At 42.9% G+C, this 21,756-nt stretch overlaps 1 protein-coding gene across 1 annotated transcript in view; it reads right to left on the bottom strand.

Annotated features, from left to right (window-relative positions):
- LY75 (lymphocyte antigen 75) overlaps window positions 1–21,756 on the bottom strand; it is a 130,732-nt gene that overhangs the window by 10,224 nt on the left and 98,752 nt on the right. The window contains exons 35-36 of the mRNA XM_055307917.1: window positions 6,631–6,741; window positions 97–213 (exon numbers count right to left, since the gene is read on the bottom strand). Of these exons, the coding sequence (XP_055163892.1) occupies window positions 97–213; window positions 6,631–6,741 (228 nt within the window). The remainder of the gene's footprint in view (window positions 1–96; window positions 214–6,630; window positions 6,742–21,756) is intronic.

The raw sequence follows: 21,756 nt of genomic DNA, 5'->3' as shown, positions 1-21,756 counted from the left end.
ACACCAACTTGAATGAGAGAACTGAAGAATCTCAAAGTCATCAATTTTATTACCATTTTTTTTAAAGTGATTTCCTACAAGGTAAATATCACTTACCATCTGTGTCAAAAAACATGCCTAGGAGGATATCATCTGGGCCCTTCCATTGCTTTTTCAAAGTATCCAGTATAAAAGTATTTTCTTCTTCATTATGTATGCTTACCATGTCTGCTCCTGGAATTATTTTTAGGTATAAAAAGTTAACATGTTCCCAAAATCAGTGAAAAATCACATGAGGTATATATAGAGATTATGCATTATTATAATACACTTACAGTAACATTACACATTTATACCTTTTTAAAATTTAGCTTGAGAATATGCACATTTCTGAAAATATATTCATGAGAAAAGTGAAATAATGGGATAAATTGGGCATTTTATACTCATTTCATTCACATAGAGTTGGTGACTTATAGAAAAAGGGACAAAACCGTGGGAGGCTTGTTCAATAAACATTTTTCTGCATCTTTCAACTTTACTTTTCCCCACTACCTCTTCCTCTAGTAATCATGGTTTCTCCCAGGCGCATCTCCCTGGTGTAAGGAGGAAAAGCTCTGACCGTACCCCGGAGAACTGAAGAGTACCAGGGCGACCTACCAGAGCAGCTCCAAGGCCTGGTGCAGTTCCAGCAGCAAGCAGTGTGGACTCTGCCTTCATGTGCCTGCTGCCGAAGCCTATGCCTTCCCATACTTTTCTTCGTGGTCCTTAGAAAGCCCTGGTTTTGGGAAATGGACTGCTAAGGAGGTCCTCATTCTCACTGGATAGTTGATCTTTCCTGGGACTCCTCCACGTAATTCAAGAGTAAAGAGCAGCAGCCATCTATATTTTATGTCTCACATACGTTAGCTGTTGTCCTTACAATCTGTAAGCTACAGGTACACATCAGCACCCTATAAATAACAGGAGTAACTTTACTTTTCCAAGGGACATTTAACCCTGTTTCTTAGCCTAAACAAAGATTCTCTTGAAATTAAAAAACATTCCACTGTCTTAATTGAATAATACTTAGAAAATGCTAGTGGAGTTAGCTTCTTTCATGATATTCTATTTTTTTCAAGTGAAAACAGTTGAATAAATGATGACACCAAGGCTTGTACTCCTAGCAACCAGAAATCTGGTGGGGAGGGTTCACCTAATCCTGAGGAACGTAGAGAAGTAATGTAACAGCCTTCCAGCCATACTCAGGTAATTAAGGAATAGAGCATATAACCTTGGGGGTCCTGGGTGACTCAATCGATTGAGCAACAGACTCTTGATTTCAGCTCTGGTCATGATCTCAGGGTCCTGGGGCTGAGCCCTGCATCAAGCTGTGTGTCAGACTCTCCGCTTGGCACAGGGTCTGCTTATCCCTCTCTCTCTGTTCTATCTCCCTCCCCCTTGCACATGTTCTCTCTCTCGCTCTCGCTCTCAAATAAAATCTTTTAAAAAAAAGTTCCTAAGAAACATGTGACTTTCCAGCCTCAGTAATTTAAAAGTAACAAATTTTCCTATTTTCCAGTGAGTATTTTTAAACATATTTTAAACTTTGCAGACTCTCTGTACTACAACTAATATAACTACACACGGAAATGAGGAAGTCTTGCCTCCTATTAAATTACATCCCTCCAAAATTAGCTTGACTTAACAAAGTCTCCTGAAAATGTCAGAATATTGTCTTAGTTCAGTGGTTCTCCACCTGGAACAAGCATCAGAAGCACCTGGAGGACTTGCTAAAACAATAGGACACATCCAGAGTTTCAGATTCAGCCAGAGTGAGATGAGGCCTGAGAATTTATATTCCTAACAGGTTCCCAGGTGAAACTATGCTGTTCCAGGGACCACACTTTGAGAATTATAGGAGGCTTACATCACAGGCTACTATATTTATGACATCACACTAAAATTGATAGTAGTTTCATAATAAGTTAACAGTTAAAGGGGAAGACAGAGCTCCTGGGCAGCCCGGGTGGCTCAGCAGTTAAGCGTCTGCCTTCAGCCCAGGGTGTGATCCTGGAGACCTGGGATCAAGTCCCACGTTGGGCTCCCTGCGTGGAGCCTGCTTCTCCCTCTGCCTGTGTCTCTGCCCCTCTCTCTATGTATGTCTCTCATGAATGAATAAATAAAATCTTTTTAAAAAAAGAGCTCCTATTACTACTGATATGGTAAAAAAAAAAAAAAGGAAAGTTGTATTAGGTGATCACTACCAATTTCTAAAAGAGGCTTAGAGAAAACAATTTTAACCATAGGGAAAAAGAAAATTAGGGACAAAAAAATCTCCCCCAAACCATACTGTATTGTTAAAGAAGAAAATCCCAAACTGGGCAGACTAAAGCTCCATTATAAATAAAGCAGCAGACACCTTAATAGAAGAAAAAATTGGTTTCAAGATTGTAAAAAAGACAATTTACCCTCCCAGAAGCAAATATAAACACAAGAAATGTGTGAAAATGCAATCTCACTAGTAAAGTAATGAAAATTAAAAATAAGCAGACTTCCAGGCTTACAGATTAAACAGTCTGGCCTTAGGTATAACAACGTAGGAACTCATACGTTGGTTAGGTGGAGTAAAAATTAGTACAGCATTTTTGGAAACTATTTGGCAAGATGTGTCAAAAGCCCTAAAAACACATTATTTGACCCACCAATCGTTAACAATTATGCTAAAACAGTCATAGGCTCTGTGCTCAACCATTAATGTTCATCACACATGTATGACTGTGAAAGACTGAAAATAATAGCCAATATTAGAAGATTAACTAAATCAATTATGGGATTTCTATATATGAGATTAATGTAGTTAGTACAAAATAAACATTGTATTTTTACTGCCATAGACATTTTTAAAGGAAGATGCAGATTACGGGGCAGTTTCCCAAATATCCCTTTTCTTACATATTAAAAAAAAAGAGCAAGCATTTATTATTATAAATTTGCCTGGGATGGGGGAGAAGTCTAGGATACTTACCAAAATATTAACAGTCCTTATATTTCCTTAGGACAATGCAATTTAGAGTGACTTTGTTTTATTTTATTTTTAAGATTTATTCATTCATTTTAGAGGGAGAGAGACAGTACATTGGGGTGGGGCAGAGGAACAGAAAGAGAGAGAGACTCTCCAGCAGACTCCCTGCTGAGTGAGGAGCCTGATGTGCGGTGCTTGATCCCACAACCCCAAGAGCATAACCTGAGCCAAAATCAAGAGCTGGATGCCCAACAACTGAGCCAAGTGGGCACCCCTGATTTTGTTTTATTTTTAAAATATCTGCATATGTTTTTCTCATTTTGTATAGTGATCTGCATAAATCATGCTATTACCAAAAATCTTCAAAAGAAAAAAAAAGACTGACCTTTAAAATACTTAATACTTTAATCCAAAGTTAGGATTCAATGAGGTTCCCAGAGTCATTTATCAATTTTCAAAAACTCTATGATGGTTTTCTTATCATTTCCAGCTGCCTGTCTGTTAAATGTCATAGAGACTTTTAAGTTGTTTTACCCTGATACTTAGTTGTACTTACTTGTGAAATGTGACCGAAATGCCACTCTAGAAAAATTCTCAAGGGAAGTATTTAACTAGGTTATAGTTTAGGCTTAAGTGTTTAGAGATGAGTTTTTCATCCTTTTTTTTGACCTTGTGGCAGCCAATGGAACTTTAACGATTCTTAACACTGTAACCTAATTAAATACTGTATAAACTTAAATTACTGTGTCAGGCAAATAAGACACACTTTCATTTTCTTTAACAAATGACAGCATAAGTCCCTGAAGAATGCATGTGCTCAAGAAAATTTTTTTTACAATGCATTACCAGTGACAGTACCTGCTGAGATGTAATTTGGGTGTTTAATTCTTTTTATAGCTAGTGACATAGTTCACAAATCACAAAAAGGAAAGACTGAAAATATTTATTTTTTCTATTAAAATGATAACATAAATTAAAGGTAAATGTTGCAAAATAAAAATTTTAGCCTCTCACAATTATTTTCCTTATAATGAATAATAAAAAGAGCGATATCAAGTAAATTAGCACAAATCCCTGGAAATATTTCTAAATATAGCTCTCTGCAGCCCAAAAGGTAACAAGCATTTGTTTTCTAAACCTCTAATGATACGCTTAAGACAGGGTTTTATACAGCTGGGAAGATTTTACAAATCCAAATGTATATTCTAGTATTCCTTCTGCTTTTTCTTCTTCATACATAGCAAACCTTGAATTCATGTCCATCTACTATTCTAAACCAAAACACTACTACTCTAGTCAAAAATAAATACCAGCTTTAATTTTAGCTAATTTTCTGATTCATCAATAAACTGAATATTTCCAGAGTAGAAACAAATATGGAGGAGTATCAAATAAATGGTAAGGTTAACAGAAATGTATGAGAAAGCTTAAAAAATGTAAACATTAAAACAAACTGAATTGATAAATTTTTAACTGGGGAAAAGATATATATTTTTTTATTTAGACACAAGATAAATTTTAGAAGCAAATTTGTACATAACATTTTAAAATTCTAAATGGCTACCCTCCTTGAACAAGCAGAGTTAATGGACTCTGAAACAAGCGATCAAGGTAAAGTCACAACGTTGCTAGGTGTTTTCAATTTTGTTTTGTTTGCTAAAGGAAAATGGCAAATACAAAAACAAAACCAAAAACTCTCACTACACTTGAATTGTAGAAGTCAGTCAGTCAACAAGTATTAATTATGCGTCTGTATTGGAAGCAGTTGCTTAACTGCTAAAGATAAATATTAAAGCTGGACAGTGAACTCTGACCTGTGGTTCAGGAACATGTCTCTCCTTAGTTCTCAGCCTCCAATATAATTTCTGTTATTGAAATTCATATCTAAGTATACCTAACATAAGTGATTTCTTCAAAAAGAGATGGAAAATTGTTATGGGAAAACCTCATTCAAAAAATTCCTATTATTCACAGCAGTGGATCATGTGACTCTTGATCTCTGGGTTGTGAGTTCGAGCTCCATGTTAAGTGTAGAAGTTACTTAAAAATAAAATCTTCAAAACAAAAATTCCTTTTATTCAGTTTCTGTAAAATGAAACCATACTGGTAGGTTGGAAATTTTCTCTGGTTCTCAAAGAGCTAATGTTCAACACCATTTGGCAGGTGTATGAGTTTCTCAAAGGGAATAGTATGTATTGAGTACTATATGGCACTTCATAGGATTAAAAATGTCTATACCTACATTCAGTACTTCTATAATAAATGAGTATGATTTGATATTCTACCAAAATGTCATATTGGTTGGCTGTCAGAAAATTGTGGGGTTTTGTAGGTAAAGGGCATTTCTAAATGCTGGAGTTATTAATAAACCTAAGATCAAATTTAATGAAATGATCAAGAGATTTTAGATCTCATGGAGTAGTAAAAAGCATTTCTAAAGAATCAAGGACTCTTATATCACCATATCATAGCTATCTTGGTTGAAAAAAGATGCTATTTAGGGGTGCCTGGGTGGCTCAGTGTTGAGCATCTGCCTTTGGCTCAGGGTGTGATCCCAGGGTCCTGGGATCGAGTCCCACGCTGGGCTCCCCGCAGGGAGCCTGCTTTTCCCTCTGCCTGTGTCTTTGCCCCTCTGTGTCTCTCATGAATAAATAAAATCTTAAAAAAATATATGCTATTTAACCTCCTAGTTTCAGTTTGAACTTATGAGAATCACAATTAGAGGCTTCACAACAAGGATGCACTTGGGGCCCAACAGCCAAATATGTAAAGAGCACCCAGGCATAACTTTTTATTTTTTATTTTTTTTATTTTATATTTTTTTAAATTTTTATGATAGTCACACACACAGAGAGAGAGAGGCAGAGACATAGGCAGAGGGAGAAGCAGGCTCCATGCACCGGGAGCCCGACGTGGGATTCGATCCCGGGTCTCCAGGATCGCGCCCTGGGCCAAAGGCAGGCGCCAAACCGCTGCGCCACCCAGGGATCCCAGGCATACCTTTTTAAAAATGACATTTTTATTTGAAATATTTCACAATGAGAAGTGGTATTTTCCAGAAAACATTGAACCTATCTGCTGGCAAAGAGCCTTCTTCCCTAACGTCTCTACCACAGGTTCATTTCACGGTCCCATCTGACTTGTGCCCACACCAAGTACCCGAAAGGGCTCCTTCAGGGCAGAACAGTGATCACAAACTATGGTCCTAAAATCTGATCCAACTGTGTTTGAATCCTGGCTCTGCCAGTTATTACCGGCATGACCTTGAACAAATAACTGAACTTAATTTCTCCCCTTGATAAAAGGAAGCTAATGAGAAACTACCTGATGGGTATGTTAGGAGAGCTATACCCGGGCAAAGGATCCGAAGTGCCTGCACAGTGCTCCGCACAGATGTGCACGTGACAAAGGTCCTGCTGTGGCTAAGTTCCTGGCAGACAGCTCTGGACAGGGGGGCCGAACAGCAGTCTTCCAACTCAGAGGTTAAATATATACCCAAGTCCAGTGTGCAGCTTGAGTGTTATACAGACTGTTCACTTATTACAAGGACCCAGGTGAAAGTGAAATATGACAAAACCATTTTTTAAAGAAATTAGTGAACACCATTTATGACTGTGGAAAAAAAAAAAAAAGAGGAAGTTCCTTACCATGGTCAGTACATTGACTTCTGACGTCCTCTATGCTTTCTAGGTTGACGGCTTCTTTAAGAAAAATGTAACAACTGTCTTGAAACCTAACCCAGGTAGATGAAGGACAGTCTGTATGGGAAAAGAGAAACATTATTAAACAACTTGGGAAGAATTCCATGAATTCCGAAAGATCAAGAATATTACATTTTCATAGAAAAAAAAAGAATTTAGCCACAAAGCTCTCTGTTAAAATAAGACATTGACTAGTGTGATAATAATTTCTTTTTCTCCATTCTACATATGGGAAAGGGGCGATGTGCCAGTGATTCTCTTCTGATTTGACAGAGCAAAGTTACAAGTCTTTAGGGTGTTTAGGAACTCAGACTTGTAAATTACAGCATTATTACCAAGGCAACTGACTATCAAGAAGGACAACCAATCAGAATTACAAGGTTTTTGAAGGTTATCTTTGCAGTATATAGAAACAATTTCAAAAGTCTCAAGAGTTTTACAAGATCTTTTTTAAAAATTATACTTCCAAGAGCAGAGACAAGTTGCTAGATTATGAATATTCAGACAAGTTTTCATGTTACACAGGAAAACAAGATTGATGTTCTTATGAATGTTCTTAGTTCAACACCTCATCAAAGCAGATTCCTTGAACTAGTTCTATGAAACAGAACCGTATCTCCTCCTCTGTTGCTGTAGAGTGGAATGGCACCTCCTTCGCCTCTATCTTGATCTGGGTTTTTTTTGTTGTTGTTCATTATAAATGTGCCTATTTTTAAGCCTTGGCTCTGGAATTTCGTTAGCATGAATTTATTTTCAAAAGTAAGCCTTTAAGAACTTGATTTCACTGGCAAGAATGGAGAAAAGGAGGATTTTACTGAATTTCACTGAATAAAAAAAGCATTGATCTTCCCTATGCTCTTAGGTCTATGTAGGGAAAATTACCATGATATTTTTTTACCTAGTTTTATTTTAAGTTCTATATGTGTTGTAACATTAATGTAAACAAGTAAAAGAATGCCTTACTAAAAAGATGAGAACTTAACCATCAGCTATGTTCATCTAAACTCAACAAGCTTGACTTTACTCAACTCAGAATATGGCGGAGACCATTACTTGTCTCCTACTTGAACACGGCACTTTTTTTTTCCTGTTGCATTTATTATTATTTTAAAATTTTTTGTGGGTTCTTTTTTTACGTTGGCTTCTTATACAGCACAGAATACATGTCCACCAAGCTATTTTCCTGTCTTCCAGTAACTTCTGGATAATGAGCTCTGGGCTGAAGTGAAAGGTGCAGAACTGCCTTTAAAAGGGAGTATGCTCCCTGGATCATGCTTCCCCTTTCCCACTGGCGAAAATGTCATTAGCCATCCTTAATCATGTCAATAATGGAAACAGCCTAGGAACAGCAAAGCTACAAGACAGAAGGATCCTACATGGAGCCATCATATCACACTCAGATTGCTATGAGAGAAAAAAAAAAAACTACTATTTTGTTAAGCCATTGCTAATTCAGGTCATTGTTGCAGCAGCTGGGTCAGTAACCTAGATAATACCACAGACTAATTAAAATTGTCCCCATGATGAGACCCACATTGTTCCCCACCTCATACTGCTACATTTAGTAGTTAAATCATCCAAGATGGGGGCACCTGTCCAGCTGGTTCAGGCAGTGGAATATGCGACTCTTGATTCTAGGATTGTAAGTTTTGAGCCCCACATTCTGTGAAGAGAATCCTTAAAAATAAAATCTTTAAAAAAATTAAAAATCATTCAATATGTACTAGCACGAGAGTAGGTGTCTCAAGATACCATTTATTTTGTATACAGGTTTGTTTTTTTTCCTTCCTGCTGTTCTATAAGTACTGGGCATTACACATGTGACTACCTTGGCTTGAATTCTGGTAGTAATCTAGAACTTTCTCATTGTGGTGGCTTAAAGGTAGTTGGTAGGGGTATTTTAGCAACATTTACTTAATGAAACATTGAGTTAGAAAAAAAAAACCTGGCTGTAAAATTATATGTGCAGTATGATCCCAGGAGTTAAAAAGCAAGAAGTCCAGAAATGTTTAGGAATTGGAGAAGCCAGACACACCTATAGGGGCAGGGCTTAGGGAGGGCCTGAAAACAGGGTGCACAGTTGAAGGTCTGTAAGTGAAACAGCTAGGCCCTTAGATCCTCTGTCTGAGAAACAGTACTCAGCCATCCTACTTTCACTATATACTGCTGCTGCCTTCTTTGAAAGTCTGGTCCTTACTCAGAGGAACTCTTTTAGATTTAACATATAAGTGAAATCATATGGTATTTGCCTTTCTCTGTCTGACTTAGTTCACTTAGCAAAATATCCCCTTGGTCCATCCATGTTGTCACAAATGGCAAGATTTCATTACTTTATGGCTGAGTGATATCCCACTGGTGATGTATAGATCTTTATTCATCTGTGGATGGACACGGGTTGCTGCTGTATCCCAACTACTGTAAATAACGCTACAGTAAACATAGGGATGCATATATCTTTTCTGATTATCTTTTGTTTTGGGGGGTAAATACCCAATACTGGAATTACTAGATCATATGGTAATTCTATTTTTAATTTTTTGAGGAACCTCCACAAACTGTTTTCTACAGAGGCTGCACAAATTTGCATTCCCACCAACAGTGCATGAGAGCTCCTTTTTTTCCACATTCTCACCAACACCTGTTATTCTCAAAGTAGTTTTAAATTTCCTCTTTGATTTCTTCATTGACTATGGGTCGTTTAGTAACATGTTGTTTAGCCTCCACATGTTTGCAGGGTTGGGGTTTTTTCCCCCATTTTTTTTCTTGTACTTCATATCTAGTTTCATACTAGATATGTTATTGGAAGAGACACTTGATCCGATCTCAAGCTTTTTAAATTTACTGACACTTGTTTTGTGGCCTAACAGGTGATCTATCCTGGAGAAAGTTCCATGTGAACCTGGAAAGAATAGATCTTCTGCTGCTTTGTTCTTTATGTGTCTACTAATTCCATCTGGTCTGATGTGGTAAGGCCACTGTTTCCTTATTTTCTGTCTGGATGATCTGTCCATTGATGAACGTGGGGTGTTAAAATTCCCTATTATTGTATTACTGTCAGTTTCTCCCCTTAGGTCTGTTAATATTTGCTTTATATATCTGGGCGCTCCTATGTTGGGTGTACAGATATCCATAATTGCTAGATTCTCTTGCTGGGCTGATCTCTTTATCATTATCTTCTTTGTCTCTTGTTATAGTCTCTCTTTTAAAGTCTGTTTTGTCTGATATTATTACTACCCAACTTTCCTTCCATTTCCATTTGCATGTAATATTTTTTTCCATTCTTTCACTTTTGGTCTACATGTGTCTTTAGGTCTGAATCGAGTCTTGAAGGCAGCATATAAATGGGTCTTGGTTTTTTTTTTTTTTTTTTTTTTTTTAAGGAAGCTCTATGTCTGGTATGGGGCTTGAACTCACAGCCCCAAGAACAAGAGTCGCATGCTCTACCAACTAAGCTAGCACGGCAGGTGCCCTAGTTATTTTATTTTATTTATTTTATTTTATTTTATTTTATTTATTTTATTTTATTCTTTTTAATCTATTCAGTCACCCTATATCTTTTGATTGGAGCATTTTGAACATTTACATTTAAATAATTATTGATAGCTATGTACTTAGCACCAGTTCTTTCATTGCTTTATGGTTGCTTTCATCGTTTTCCCAGTTCCTTTCTTCTCTTGCTCCTTCCCTTGTGATACACTTTTTTTAATGTTATGTTTGGATTCTTTTCTCTTTACTTTTTTTTGTGTACCTATTACAGGTTTTTGGTTTGTGGTTACCATGAGGTTCCTATAGAAGCATCCTATGTACATAGCAGTCTATTTTAAGTTGATGGTCGCTTAAGCCTTTTTTTTTTAAGATTTTATGTATTCATGAGAGAGAGAGAGAGAGAGAGAGAGAGAGAGAGAGAGAGGCAGAGAGAGAAGCAGGCTCCACACAAGGAGCCCGGTGTGGGACTGGATCCGGGGCCTCCAGGATCACGACCTGGGCTGAAGGCGGCGCTAAACCGCTGAGCTACCCGGGCTGCCCTCAACATGTTCATGTTAGACTTTTCACCATGTCCCAAATATTTCCTTTGTTTTTTTTCCCATATTTTAATACTCTTGGCTCGCCATACTATAATCTTGTTCTTTCTGGTTTATTATCTACTCTTTAGGTTTTAAGAATCTGCTGTTATACCCGTCTATTGAGTTCATAATGTCAGTGGTTTTTTTTTTTTTTTCAGTTATAGAATTTCAATTCATTTATATTTATATAGTTTCTGGACCTCTGGTGAAATTCTCAGTTTTATTATCTATATTCTTGAACTTACTATAGTTATTTTAAAGTCCATTTCTGATAACTCTAATTTCTGGGTTGCCTTTTGGTCTATTTTTGTTTCTTTTCTCCTTTGACCTATTTCTTATAATGCTTGGTACGTGGGTTTTTGTTTTTCTTTGTTTGTTTGAAGTCAATTAAGACACTGTGCAGGAAAAAAAATGTAGAGGCCCTAGATGATGTTACTCTCCCCCTAGAGGGAACTCTGGCAGGCAATTTGGGTATTGACAGTTACATTAATACAGTCAAGGATTGAGTTGACCTGGGGAGGTGTAGCCTTTGGGAGGCTCAATATCCATGAATCCCAATAAAAAGCCTGGGAACTAAGCAGAGCCTCTCTTCTTTGGCCAGTTAAAACTCAAATTTTGCCTCCTTAACACCCTGAGACTGCCCAAAACTGCAGATTTTGGCAACTCTCATAAAGGGAAAAGTTAATACACACAATGTTGGGCTCATCTCAGCAGCTCTCTGGTGCCTGCAAATATGGTTTTAATGGAATTTCATCTAGAGTTTCTAGTTGTTCTTCTCACCCAGTGATAGCCCGAAGCAGAGTTCCCTTTCTCACACCTTTGAATAGGTTATTAACAACTGTTCTTCCATCTACCCATCACCCATCTAGCGAACATTTACTGAGCAACTCCTATATGTCAGGTATAATGGTCAGTGCCAAGGAGTAAAGAGAAAGGGATATAAAGAGGAATGAGTCCTTCATGTAAAGTGCTCAGTCTGATGGGAGAGTCAGACACATGCACATAACAGATATTACAGAGGTATGATAGGTAAAATGCTATATAAAACAATAAAAGAAAGAGTAAATAACTTATAAAGTCAGGAAATACTTCAAAAAGAAGGAAATAATTTGAGCTACAACTTACAGGATAAAGGAGTTTGTCATGTACAAAAGGAAAAAGAAAAAGAAATTCCAAAACAGAGGGAGTATCATAGAAAACACAATGACAAGCACCTAGAAAGGAGTCAAATATTCAATGAGTGAAGTAGGCAGGTCTCTTCCCTCCTCTCCTTCCTCCTACCTGATAATGTTTTATGTGTTAAGACATGATAGACAAAACAAACAGTCACTTCCAGAATGAAACTCAAACAGAAAGTCACAAGGGCAAATGCAAATTTTTATTTTCTTTTTTCTTTGTTTTCCTATTTTGTTCTGATTCATTTTGTTCCCTTCTCTTTATCTTTATAGGGTTAAAAAACAACCACTTAAATGGAAACAGACTCCATTTCCATGGTTGATGACACCTGAAACACCTTTCTATATCACTGGAAATTCTTGAATCACAGGCTGACAAATGTTGTCATATTATTTCTAGTCAAAGCTACACATAATATTTTCTACTGATAACTCAAGAATATAAAAAATAAATTTTGCAATTCGGTTTTTATATGGAATAAAGCAAGTCTATTAAATACACAAAAATACAATCAACACCAAATGATGTTAACTTACAAATTACTTCTTTGCACACTTGTAGTTCTTATGCTTTATAAAAGCTTTATAACTCTTCTATACTGTCTATTGGTTAAAGTATATACTCTTATTTCAGAGGCAGCTCGTGTGTCAGAAGTGTTCAACCCTCATCTTCTTGTAACCTCTGACTCGTCTGAACTTCTAATAACAACATGTATGAGATGCTTTCTGGCTACAAAGACTAAGAACTTGCTAGGTTACTGCAGTGATAGAGATTTGCTGTAAGGATACTTGGGATAATAAGAACTCTGAAGGTTTTAGCTCAGTAAATAGGCCTCGTAGGGTTTTTATACTAGGAACTCCCTTGAGCGGCTGCCTAGCCTAGAGCAGTCATTCTTTGATTTAGGCAATTATCCCTGTTTCGATTAGTTGTGGCTCGAGCAGTGAGGATAAGATGACACAAGCCATGGGGACCCATGCGTAAGAACCACAGGTAGCCATTATTCTTGGAAAAGGGGCTGTGTTACCCTTTGGAGGCCAATGCACGTTCATACGGCACTGATCAAATTCTGCTCTGTGTGCCAGTTATCTGATATTTACCCTGTTTTCCCAATTGGACTAACTGCATGACAACAGAAACCATTTCTTAAATTGCAGTGTCCCCTCCTTAATAACTATCCTAGCGTCTTGTACCTAACACGAGATAGCATGCAGGGGACACATTAAGCTGTGGAGAAGCCTAGCTCTGACTCCATTGTGGATATGATACTTAACCTCACTGTGCCCTAGTTTCCTTATTTGTAAAACGAGGATAACAAGAGTACTTATTCTTATGACAGTTGTGAGAAAGATGTTCCAGGTGCTTCCTAGATGCCACAGCAAACAAAAAGGAAAAGGAATCCTGCCGTCCTGGAGCTTATGTTTAGTTGAGGCAGATACACCAAGGCAAGACATGATGGGTGGTATTTTATATTTAGCTGATGTATTAGCAATCTGTTGCAAATAAGCAACTTAAAACAACTAAAAACCTTTATTACAGTTCCTCTGCGTCAGGAATCTGGAAGCAGCTGTCTAGCTGGGTCATTCTGGCTTGGGGTTTCTCATGAAGTTGCAGCCAAGCTCTCTCCTAGGGCCGCAGCCATCTGAAGACTGAGCTAGTTGAAGGATAAGCCTCCAAGAAGGCTCCTTCAGATGGGTGGTGGGTTGGTGCTGGCTGTGGGTAAGTGGCCAAGGTTCTCACCATGTGGACTTCACAGGGTCGCCTGAGGGTCCCCATGACATACAGGTGACTTCTCTCAGAGCAAATGATTCAAATGAGAACAAGGGAGAAGTGCAATAGCACTTGAGGGTCACAGCCTTGAAGGTCACACTCTGTTATTTCTGCAATATCCTATTTGGTACAGAGGTCACCCCTGTTCAGTGCTGGGGTGCGCTACACAAAACTATGAGTACCAGGAGGAAAGAATCACTGGGGCCATCTTGGAGATGAGCAAGCAAAGATGGTGATAAGTACTGAGGAGAAAAGTTAAAACAGAGAAGCAAGGGATGCCTGGGTGGCTCAGCGGTTGAATGTCTGCCTTTGGCTCAGGTCGTGATCCCAGGGTCTGGGATTGAGTCCCACACTGGGCTCCTGCAGAGAAGCAAGATACTGAATGTAGAGCTGGGGTTAGAGCTGCAGTTTTAGAAAGGCGTCTTTTTTTTTTTTTTTTTTAAGATTATTCACTCATGAGAGACACACAGAGAGGCAGAGTCCCAGGCAGAGGGAGAAGCAGGCTCCCTGCGAGGAGCCCGATGTGGGACTCAATCCCGGGACCCCAGGATCACGACCCAAGCCAAAGGCAGATGCTCAACCACTGAGCCACCCAGGCACCCCTAAAAGGTGTCTAAGAAAGATCTCATTATCAAGGTAACATGCAAAAAGTCTGAGTGAGCTGAAGGGAAAAAGCCACATGGAAGTCTGGGTCAGACAGGGAATAGCAAACGTGGGCCCTGAGATGGGAATGAGGATGATGACGATGATAAAGAGGATTGCAGCAACTCAAAGACCACTGCTGAATAATTAAATAAGCAATACACAGCAAGACCAAAAAAAAAAAAAAAAACTGAGAAGCTATGGCCATAAAAATACAAAACAAACTGTTCACTTCCTCAAAATTTTCAACTGCCTTCCCCTTCGGTTCATTTCAGCACTAGCAGTAACCCCACTTAATTCAGCCCCAATCCCTTCTTCTCATGCTACCGGTCAGTGTGTGCCCCCGAAACAAGCTTTAAAACGACTCAAGACATATATTTTTACTCTGAGAAGAAACGTGTTCAAGCAGAGGCTGGATGCGTCTTGTGAGGAGAGCGGCTGAAGTGCATGCACTCCATGAGCAGAAAGCTAAGCTAAGCCTTGCGCGATGCTAAGTTATCAGCTATAGTTATGCTATAATCCTGTTATCCTTAAAAACCTGCCTCCCAAAATACTGCCATAAGTTTTCAATTACAGGTTCTGTAATATCTTCCTTAAAAATATATTTTGCCAAATACACTTCACACACACACACAGCCTGCACACAATGTTCTCTGCAAAGTTCTTTTCTAGCACTTACTTCTTCACAGCTGTCCTGAAAGATAGGTCATTAATAATGCACCTAAGTGACTCTTTATAGATTTTTTTTAAGATTTTATTTATTTATGCATGAGAGACACACACACAGAGAGGCAGAGACACAAGCAGAGGGAGAAGCAGGCTCCATGCAGGGAGCCTGATGTGGGACTTGATCCTGGGTCCCCAGGATCATACCCTGGGCTGAAGGCAGCGCTAAATGACTGAGCCACCCAGGTTGCCCTCTTTATGGATGTTATAACTTTATAATTCCATTGACTCAATATTTATAGAAATTTAGGAGCCTGATAAAAATTTTAAAAGCTTGCACTTAAGATTCCAAAAGTTTCTATACAGATCCTCTGCCTGAAATTACCATGTGCTACAGAATACAACAGCATATCTCCAGGAATATTTGGCATTACAGTCAGTTCTAGAGAACTCTCTGTTCCCTTATAATTTCTTTTAAGCAACCAGCACAGCATAAGAGGAAGTGATCCTTGGGAAATACTTGTTCTGAATGTTAACAAAGTGAAGGCAAAGACTGCATTTTTTCCCCCTGGTCAGTAATAAAACCTTCGCCTTTCTCTGGTTGAGATATGAGTCACAGTCACTTGGCTTCCACAGGAGCAACTGTGGCAGAGACCGAGAAAGAAGAGGAGCTGTTTATTGTAACATATGGAGGCAGGAGTGGGGTTCCAAGTCCCTGGCTAACCCACGGGACCTGTGGCTGTAGTCTGGGCTCCAAAATCTCCCTGAATCCCAAGGAAATCAGCCACTCTGACACTCCACTCCCTCTCCACATCACCCTCCCCAACCCACCTTCCAAGAGGTCCACCTCCACCTTTCTCCCCTGCAGTCACTTTGTAGAAGAGCTGCCATGAGATTTATTTATAGAATGGGGGTGCCAGCGTTCCTCTGCGGCTCTCATCGGGTAGCACTGGTCCATTTTCTTATAGGTTCAGTCTCAAGATCTGCCCTCAAAATCCAAAATAACCCACAAACAAAATAAGTATTTGATTATGTATCATAAAAAATTGTGGACAAGAACCCTGCTACAAAACTAGTTTTCAACACAGAAACACACTTTTTAAACGCTTCTCAACAATGAAAGAAGTCCTGAGATAACGCCTAATTTCACTTTTTCATTAGAAGAAACATTAATGTCTCAAAATTTACAAAAATTTACCTGAGATCATTTCCCCTGAAATACCACTGTGCCATCTACAAGAATTAGAAAAAGCCACATCAATGAATTAAGACGATTTAATGCTTTGAATTCAATTGTGAGATCGGTTCATGACAGAAATAAAATAATTTGAAGGAAACTGAAATCTCATTATCCACCCTTACTTTTTAAAATCAAGCATCTAAAAATAAATAAATAATAAATAAATAAAATCAAGAATCTAAAATTCTTAGTCCTTTTATTATAAATTAGAATAAAATGCAAAGACTCAAAACAAAAATTCGTAAGATAGTACAGTCTCTGCTATTACGCATCTCTCTTCTGGCAAGGAGGAAGACAAGCAAGCAGATGATGAAGAAACAAGATGCACTCAGTATCAAGTGCTCGGAAGAAGACAGAATAGGGGCATGCCATAGAGAACTGGGCCATTGAGGGAAGGCCCGAGGAAGTGACACATGGATTTTTGAATGATGTGGGTGGGGGCAGCCATGCCAAGGATAGGGGAAGGGGAGGACGGTCTGGGCAGGGGAGCCAGCAGGTGGCTGAGTCCCCAGGGGCCCAGTGTGGGTAACAGTGAACAGCAGGGAGAGTGGTACAGAGGTGAGAGCCAGGAAGGCAGGGGCACCCTCCTCCAGGGCCTGTAGGATTCAAAATGAGTGACCTAGATTCTGATCCACAGGATGACCACAGCAGGAGGACTTCTCGGAATATGCTTAAAATTTCACTCATCTCAGGCCCAGGGGAAATCACCTACCCAATAAGCACACCGATCACCCACGATGGGAACAAGCACCCTTACAGAAGAACTTTTTTTTTTTTAATAAATTAATTTTTATTGGTGTTCAATTTACCAACATACAGAATAATACCCAGTGCTCATCCGGTCAAATGTTCCCCTCCGTGCCCGTCACCCATTCACCCCCACCCCCCGCCCTCCTCCCCTTCCACCACCCCTAGTTCATTTCCCAGAGTTAGGAGTCTTTATGTTCTGTCTCCCTTTCTGATATTTCCCACACATTTCTTCTCCCTTCCCTTATATTCCCTTTCACTATTATTCATATTCCCCAAATGAATGAGAACATACACTGTTTGTCCTTCTCCGATTGACTTACTTCACTCAGCATAATACCCTCCAGTTCCATCCACGTTGAAGCAAATGGTGGGTATTTGTCGTTTCTAATGGCTGAGTAATATTCCATTGTATACATAAACCACATCTTCTTTATCCATTCATCTTTCGATGGGCACCGAGGCTCCTTCCACAGTTTGGCTATTGTGGACATTGCTGCTAGAAACATCGGGGTGCAGGTGTCCCGGCGTTTCATTGCATCTGAATCTTCGGGGTAAATCCCTAACAGTGCAATTGCTGGGTCGTAGGGCAGGTCTATTTTTAACTCTTTGAGGAACCTCCACACAGTTTTCCAGAGTGGCTGCACCAGTTCACATTCCCACCAACAGTGTAAGAGGGTTCCCTTTTCTCTGCATCCTCTCCAACATTTGTGGTTTCCTGCCTTGTTAATTTTCCCCATTCTCACTGGTGTGAGGTGGTATCTCATTGTGGTTTTGATTTGTATTTCCCTGATGGCAAGTGATGCAGAGCATTTTCTCATCTGCATGTTGGCCATGTCTATGTCTTCCTCTGTGAGATTTCTCTTCATGTCTTTTGCCCATTTCAGGATGGGATTGTTTGTTTCTTTGGTGTTGAGTTTAATAAGTTCTTTATAGATTTTGGAAACTAGCCCTTTATCTGATATGTTATTTGCAAATATCTTCTCCCATTCTGTAGGTTGTCTTTTAGTTTTGTTGACTGTATCATTTGCTGTGCAAAAGCTTCTTATCTTGATGAAGTCCCAATAGTTCATTTTTGCTTTTGTTTCTTTTGCCTTCGTGGATGTATCTTGCAAGAAGTTACTGTGGCCAAGTTCAAAAAGGGTGTTGCCTGTGTTCTCCTCTAGGATTTTGATGGAATCTTGTCTCACATTTAGATCTTTCATCCATTGAGTTTATCTTTGTGTATGGTGCAAGAGAGTGGTCTAGTTTCATTCTTCTGCATGTGGATGACCAATTTTCCCAGCACCATCTATTGAAGAGACTGTCTTTCTTCCAGTGGATCGTCTTTCCTCCTTTATCGAATATTAGTTGACCATAAACTTCAGGGTCCACTTCTGGGTTCTCTGTTCTGTTCCATTGATCTATGTGTCTGTTTTTGTGCCAGTACCACACAAGACAGTTAAAATTATCCCCACTAAAAGTATGAGGCTTAGATGTTCTCAGGGGGAATTCTTCCAAATTTCAAAAAGCACATAGCAGAAGAACTTTTTAAAAGGGATCCCATGGAAACTTACTCGGAATTTTAAAAATATTTTGTTCATTGTGATTTTCAAGATAATAGTTAAGAACATAAGATCACTTATGCTAATAAACTCCAAAACAACAGAGAATGATGACAACGATTTCCATTTCAACCTTAAACTTCTACTTCATGCAAGAACCACAAGAGCCTTTCCGTTGAGATCTTGCCACTCAGCTAATTAAGCTAATTTTGTGATAACCTGGAGACGTTCTTTCCTGACGTAGTCGTAGCTCTAATACGGTTGGTGATCTTGTCTGCATGAGCTGCTGTGAGGTACTATGATGACAAACAGGGTTGTCAGCCCTCGATCCCACGGCCGAGATGCTCAGCAGCCCGCCTGGAGCGGCGCTCCCGAGGCTCTCTCGTCCCAACACGGACCCTGCATCTCGCACGACGGGAACACAGGGAAGGGCCCCAGGACCTGGAGGCCCAGCAGGTGGCCGCCGCCGCCCCCCTTCAGGCTCCTGATGGCCCCACGGGGGATCGCCCCCACGAGCAAGGAGTTAGGGAGCTTCATGGAGGCCCGACGGTTGAGCCTCCCTGGGGAGCTCGTGCTCTTTCTAAATCAGTCCTCGAAGCCCCTTAGCTAGTAGCATTGCCTTGGGCAACGAGCGGCTCCTGAGCCCCTGGAACACCTGCTAAGCGCACTGGACTGATAAAAGGGAAAGAACAAAATTTTGCAACCACAGCTCGTCCCGGTTTACTGTTCGAAACAGCGTCCCTGAAAGGGATACCAACACCCAGAAACGGACCCTTAAAAGGGATCTGACAAGCAAAGGCCGTCTTGGGCGAAGGCGCGGCAGCCCGAGGTCACGGCAGGCTCCGAGGGCGCGGCGGCGGCTCTCAGAACCGTCCAGGCCGGTCCCAGACAAAACTCGCGTGCTCGCAGTAACCGGAGAAGGACAAACAGTGTATGTTCTCATTCATTTGGGGAATATGAATAATAGCGAAAGGGAATATAAGGGAAGGGAGAAGAAATGTGTGGGAAGTATCAGAAAGGGAGACAGAACATAAAGGCTCCTAACTCTGGGAAATGAACTAGGGGTGGTGGAAGGGGAGGAGGGCGGGGGGTGGGGGTGAATGGGTGACGGGCACTGAGGGGTACACTTGACGGGATGAGCACTGGGTGTTATTCTGTATGTTGGTAAATTGAACACCAATAAAAATTAATTCATAAAAAAAAAGAAAAAAAAAGAAAAAAAAAACTCGCGTGCTCGGCGTGAGCCGTGAAGGCCGCCCCACGTGGCCTCCGCTCCACGTGCCCTCTGCCCCGTGTGGCCTCCGCTCCGCGTGGCCTCCGCTCCACGTGCCCTCGGCCCCGTGTGGCCTCCGCTCCGTGTGGCCTCCACTCCACGTGCCCTCTGCCCCGTGTGGCCTCCGCTCCAGGTGGCCTCCACTCCACGTGCCCTCTGCCCCGTGTGGCCTCCGCTCCAGGTGGCCTCCACTCCACGTGCCCTCCGCTCCGTATGGCCTCTGCCCCGCCGAGCCACAGGAGGACCACCGGAGCGCTCAGGCAGGAACTGGGGGCGCGGCCTCCCCGCTGCTGCCTCCCGCGTGAGGCGCCTTAGGCGGTGCGGCAGCCCCTCCCCCCCCCCCCCCGAACGCGCAGAGGGGCGCGGGGGCTCGCGGCTGCGGACCCGCCTGCGCGCCGGGCGTGCCCCGGTCCCGGATCGAGCCCCCGCGTCCGCCCCGCGGGGCGCCTGCCTCTCCTCGGCCTCCGGCTCTGCCTCCCTCGTGTGTCTCGTGAATAAATAAATAAAATCTTAAAAAAATGAAAGTGAAATTCAAAAAAGCCAAAACACTCGAGGAAGCACTTCACTGCAGCCCACACAAGCGTTCCCTTGGGTCTGGTTCGGGCTCCAGCCGCGCTGTTGGGGCGGGGCTCCCCGCCGCGGCCCGGACGCGCTTGCCGCGAGGTGCCCGCGCTCCTCGGAATCTGTTTCGGGAAAGGCCGATCACGTGCCATCTTTCCGACGCCACTTGCGTAACCGCCGAGCCGCCCCCACGGGTCACAGGGCGCCCGCGGGAGGGAGGGGAGGGGGAAGGGGGAAGGGGGGAAGGGGGGAAGGGGGGCGGGAGGGGGGCTGCACAGCTCTCCTGCTGCCACAGCGCGCACGGCCGGCCCCCGCCCCCGCAGCCCCCCTGCAGCCCCCCTCCCCCCTGCAGCCCCCCCCCGCAGCCCCCCTGCAGCCCCCCTCCCCCTGCAGCCCCCCTCCCCCCGCAGCCCCCCGCAGCCCCCTCTCCCCACAGCCCCCCGTGCAGCTGCCCCCCACAGCCCCCCCTTGCACCCCCCCCGCAGCTCCCCCCCCGCAGCTCCCCCCTCCGCAGCCCCCTCCCCCCGCAGCCGCCCCCCTTCAGCCCCGACGGCCCGGGCTCTCGCAGCTCTGCGGGCCGGGGGCGCGCTCGAGCGCTCGGGGAGCCCTTCCCCGGGGGCGCGGACGGTCACCGCTGCGCGGGGGTGAGGGCGGCCGCGGTCGCGGGGGCAGGGGCAGCTCACCCGCGGCGGCGGCGGCGGCGGCGGTCAGGCCCAGCAGCGGCAGCAGGACGGCGGGCAGCGCGGCCCCGGCCATGACGGCGGGTGCGGGCGCCCCGGGCGGTGCTCTGGCTCCCGCTCCCCGCGCCCCGCTCCTCGGAAGTGCGGGGCGCGCACCACCCGCCCACGCGGCCGGCCCCAGGGGACGGGGAGGGGGGGAGAGGGGGGAGGAGGAGAGGGGGGAGGGGAGGGGCGGCCAGGGGAGGGCGCCGCCCCCTCCCGCCCCCCCGTCCGCGCGGCCCTTGGGACCCGCCCTGGGAGCGGCCCCGCTGTCCTTCGGAGGATGGGACCGAGAGTCCGAGGAGCTTCCGCAGCGCTTCAGCCGCTCCCTGAGGCCTGGCGCCGCGTATAAATCACCCCAGTGAGCGGTCAGAGCCAGGACCGGAGCACGGGTGCAGTGGCCCACCTGGACAACCGTCCCTGCAGGGGTGCTTCCCTGCTCCAGGAGCCAGGCCGTCGAGTACTGCGGTGGCCATCCAGCCTCCCAGCCCCCGGTGGGCCCGGCCCGGGCAGCTCCTCTGAGTGTGGGTCTTCGTCCCCCCTCGTTTCGGAGAGCCGCAAGGTCACCTCGTAGACCGTCCTTCAGTTTTACTTTGTCTTAGATTTCCTCCGGGTGTGCGTGTGCGTGTGCAAGAACAGGATTCACACTGCGTTTGTTTGGCGAGAGTACCGG

This window comes from Nyctereutes procyonoides, unplaced genomic scaffold, assembly GCF_905146905.1.
Source record: "Nyctereutes procyonoides isolate TBG_1078 unplaced genomic scaffold, NYPRO_anot_genome, whole genome shotgun sequence".
In the NCBI taxonomy this organism is placed as follows: Eukaryota; Metazoa; Chordata; class Mammalia; order Carnivora; family Canidae; genus Nyctereutes; species Nyctereutes procyonoides.
This window is presented reverse-complemented; position numbering and strand designations above follow the sequence as displayed.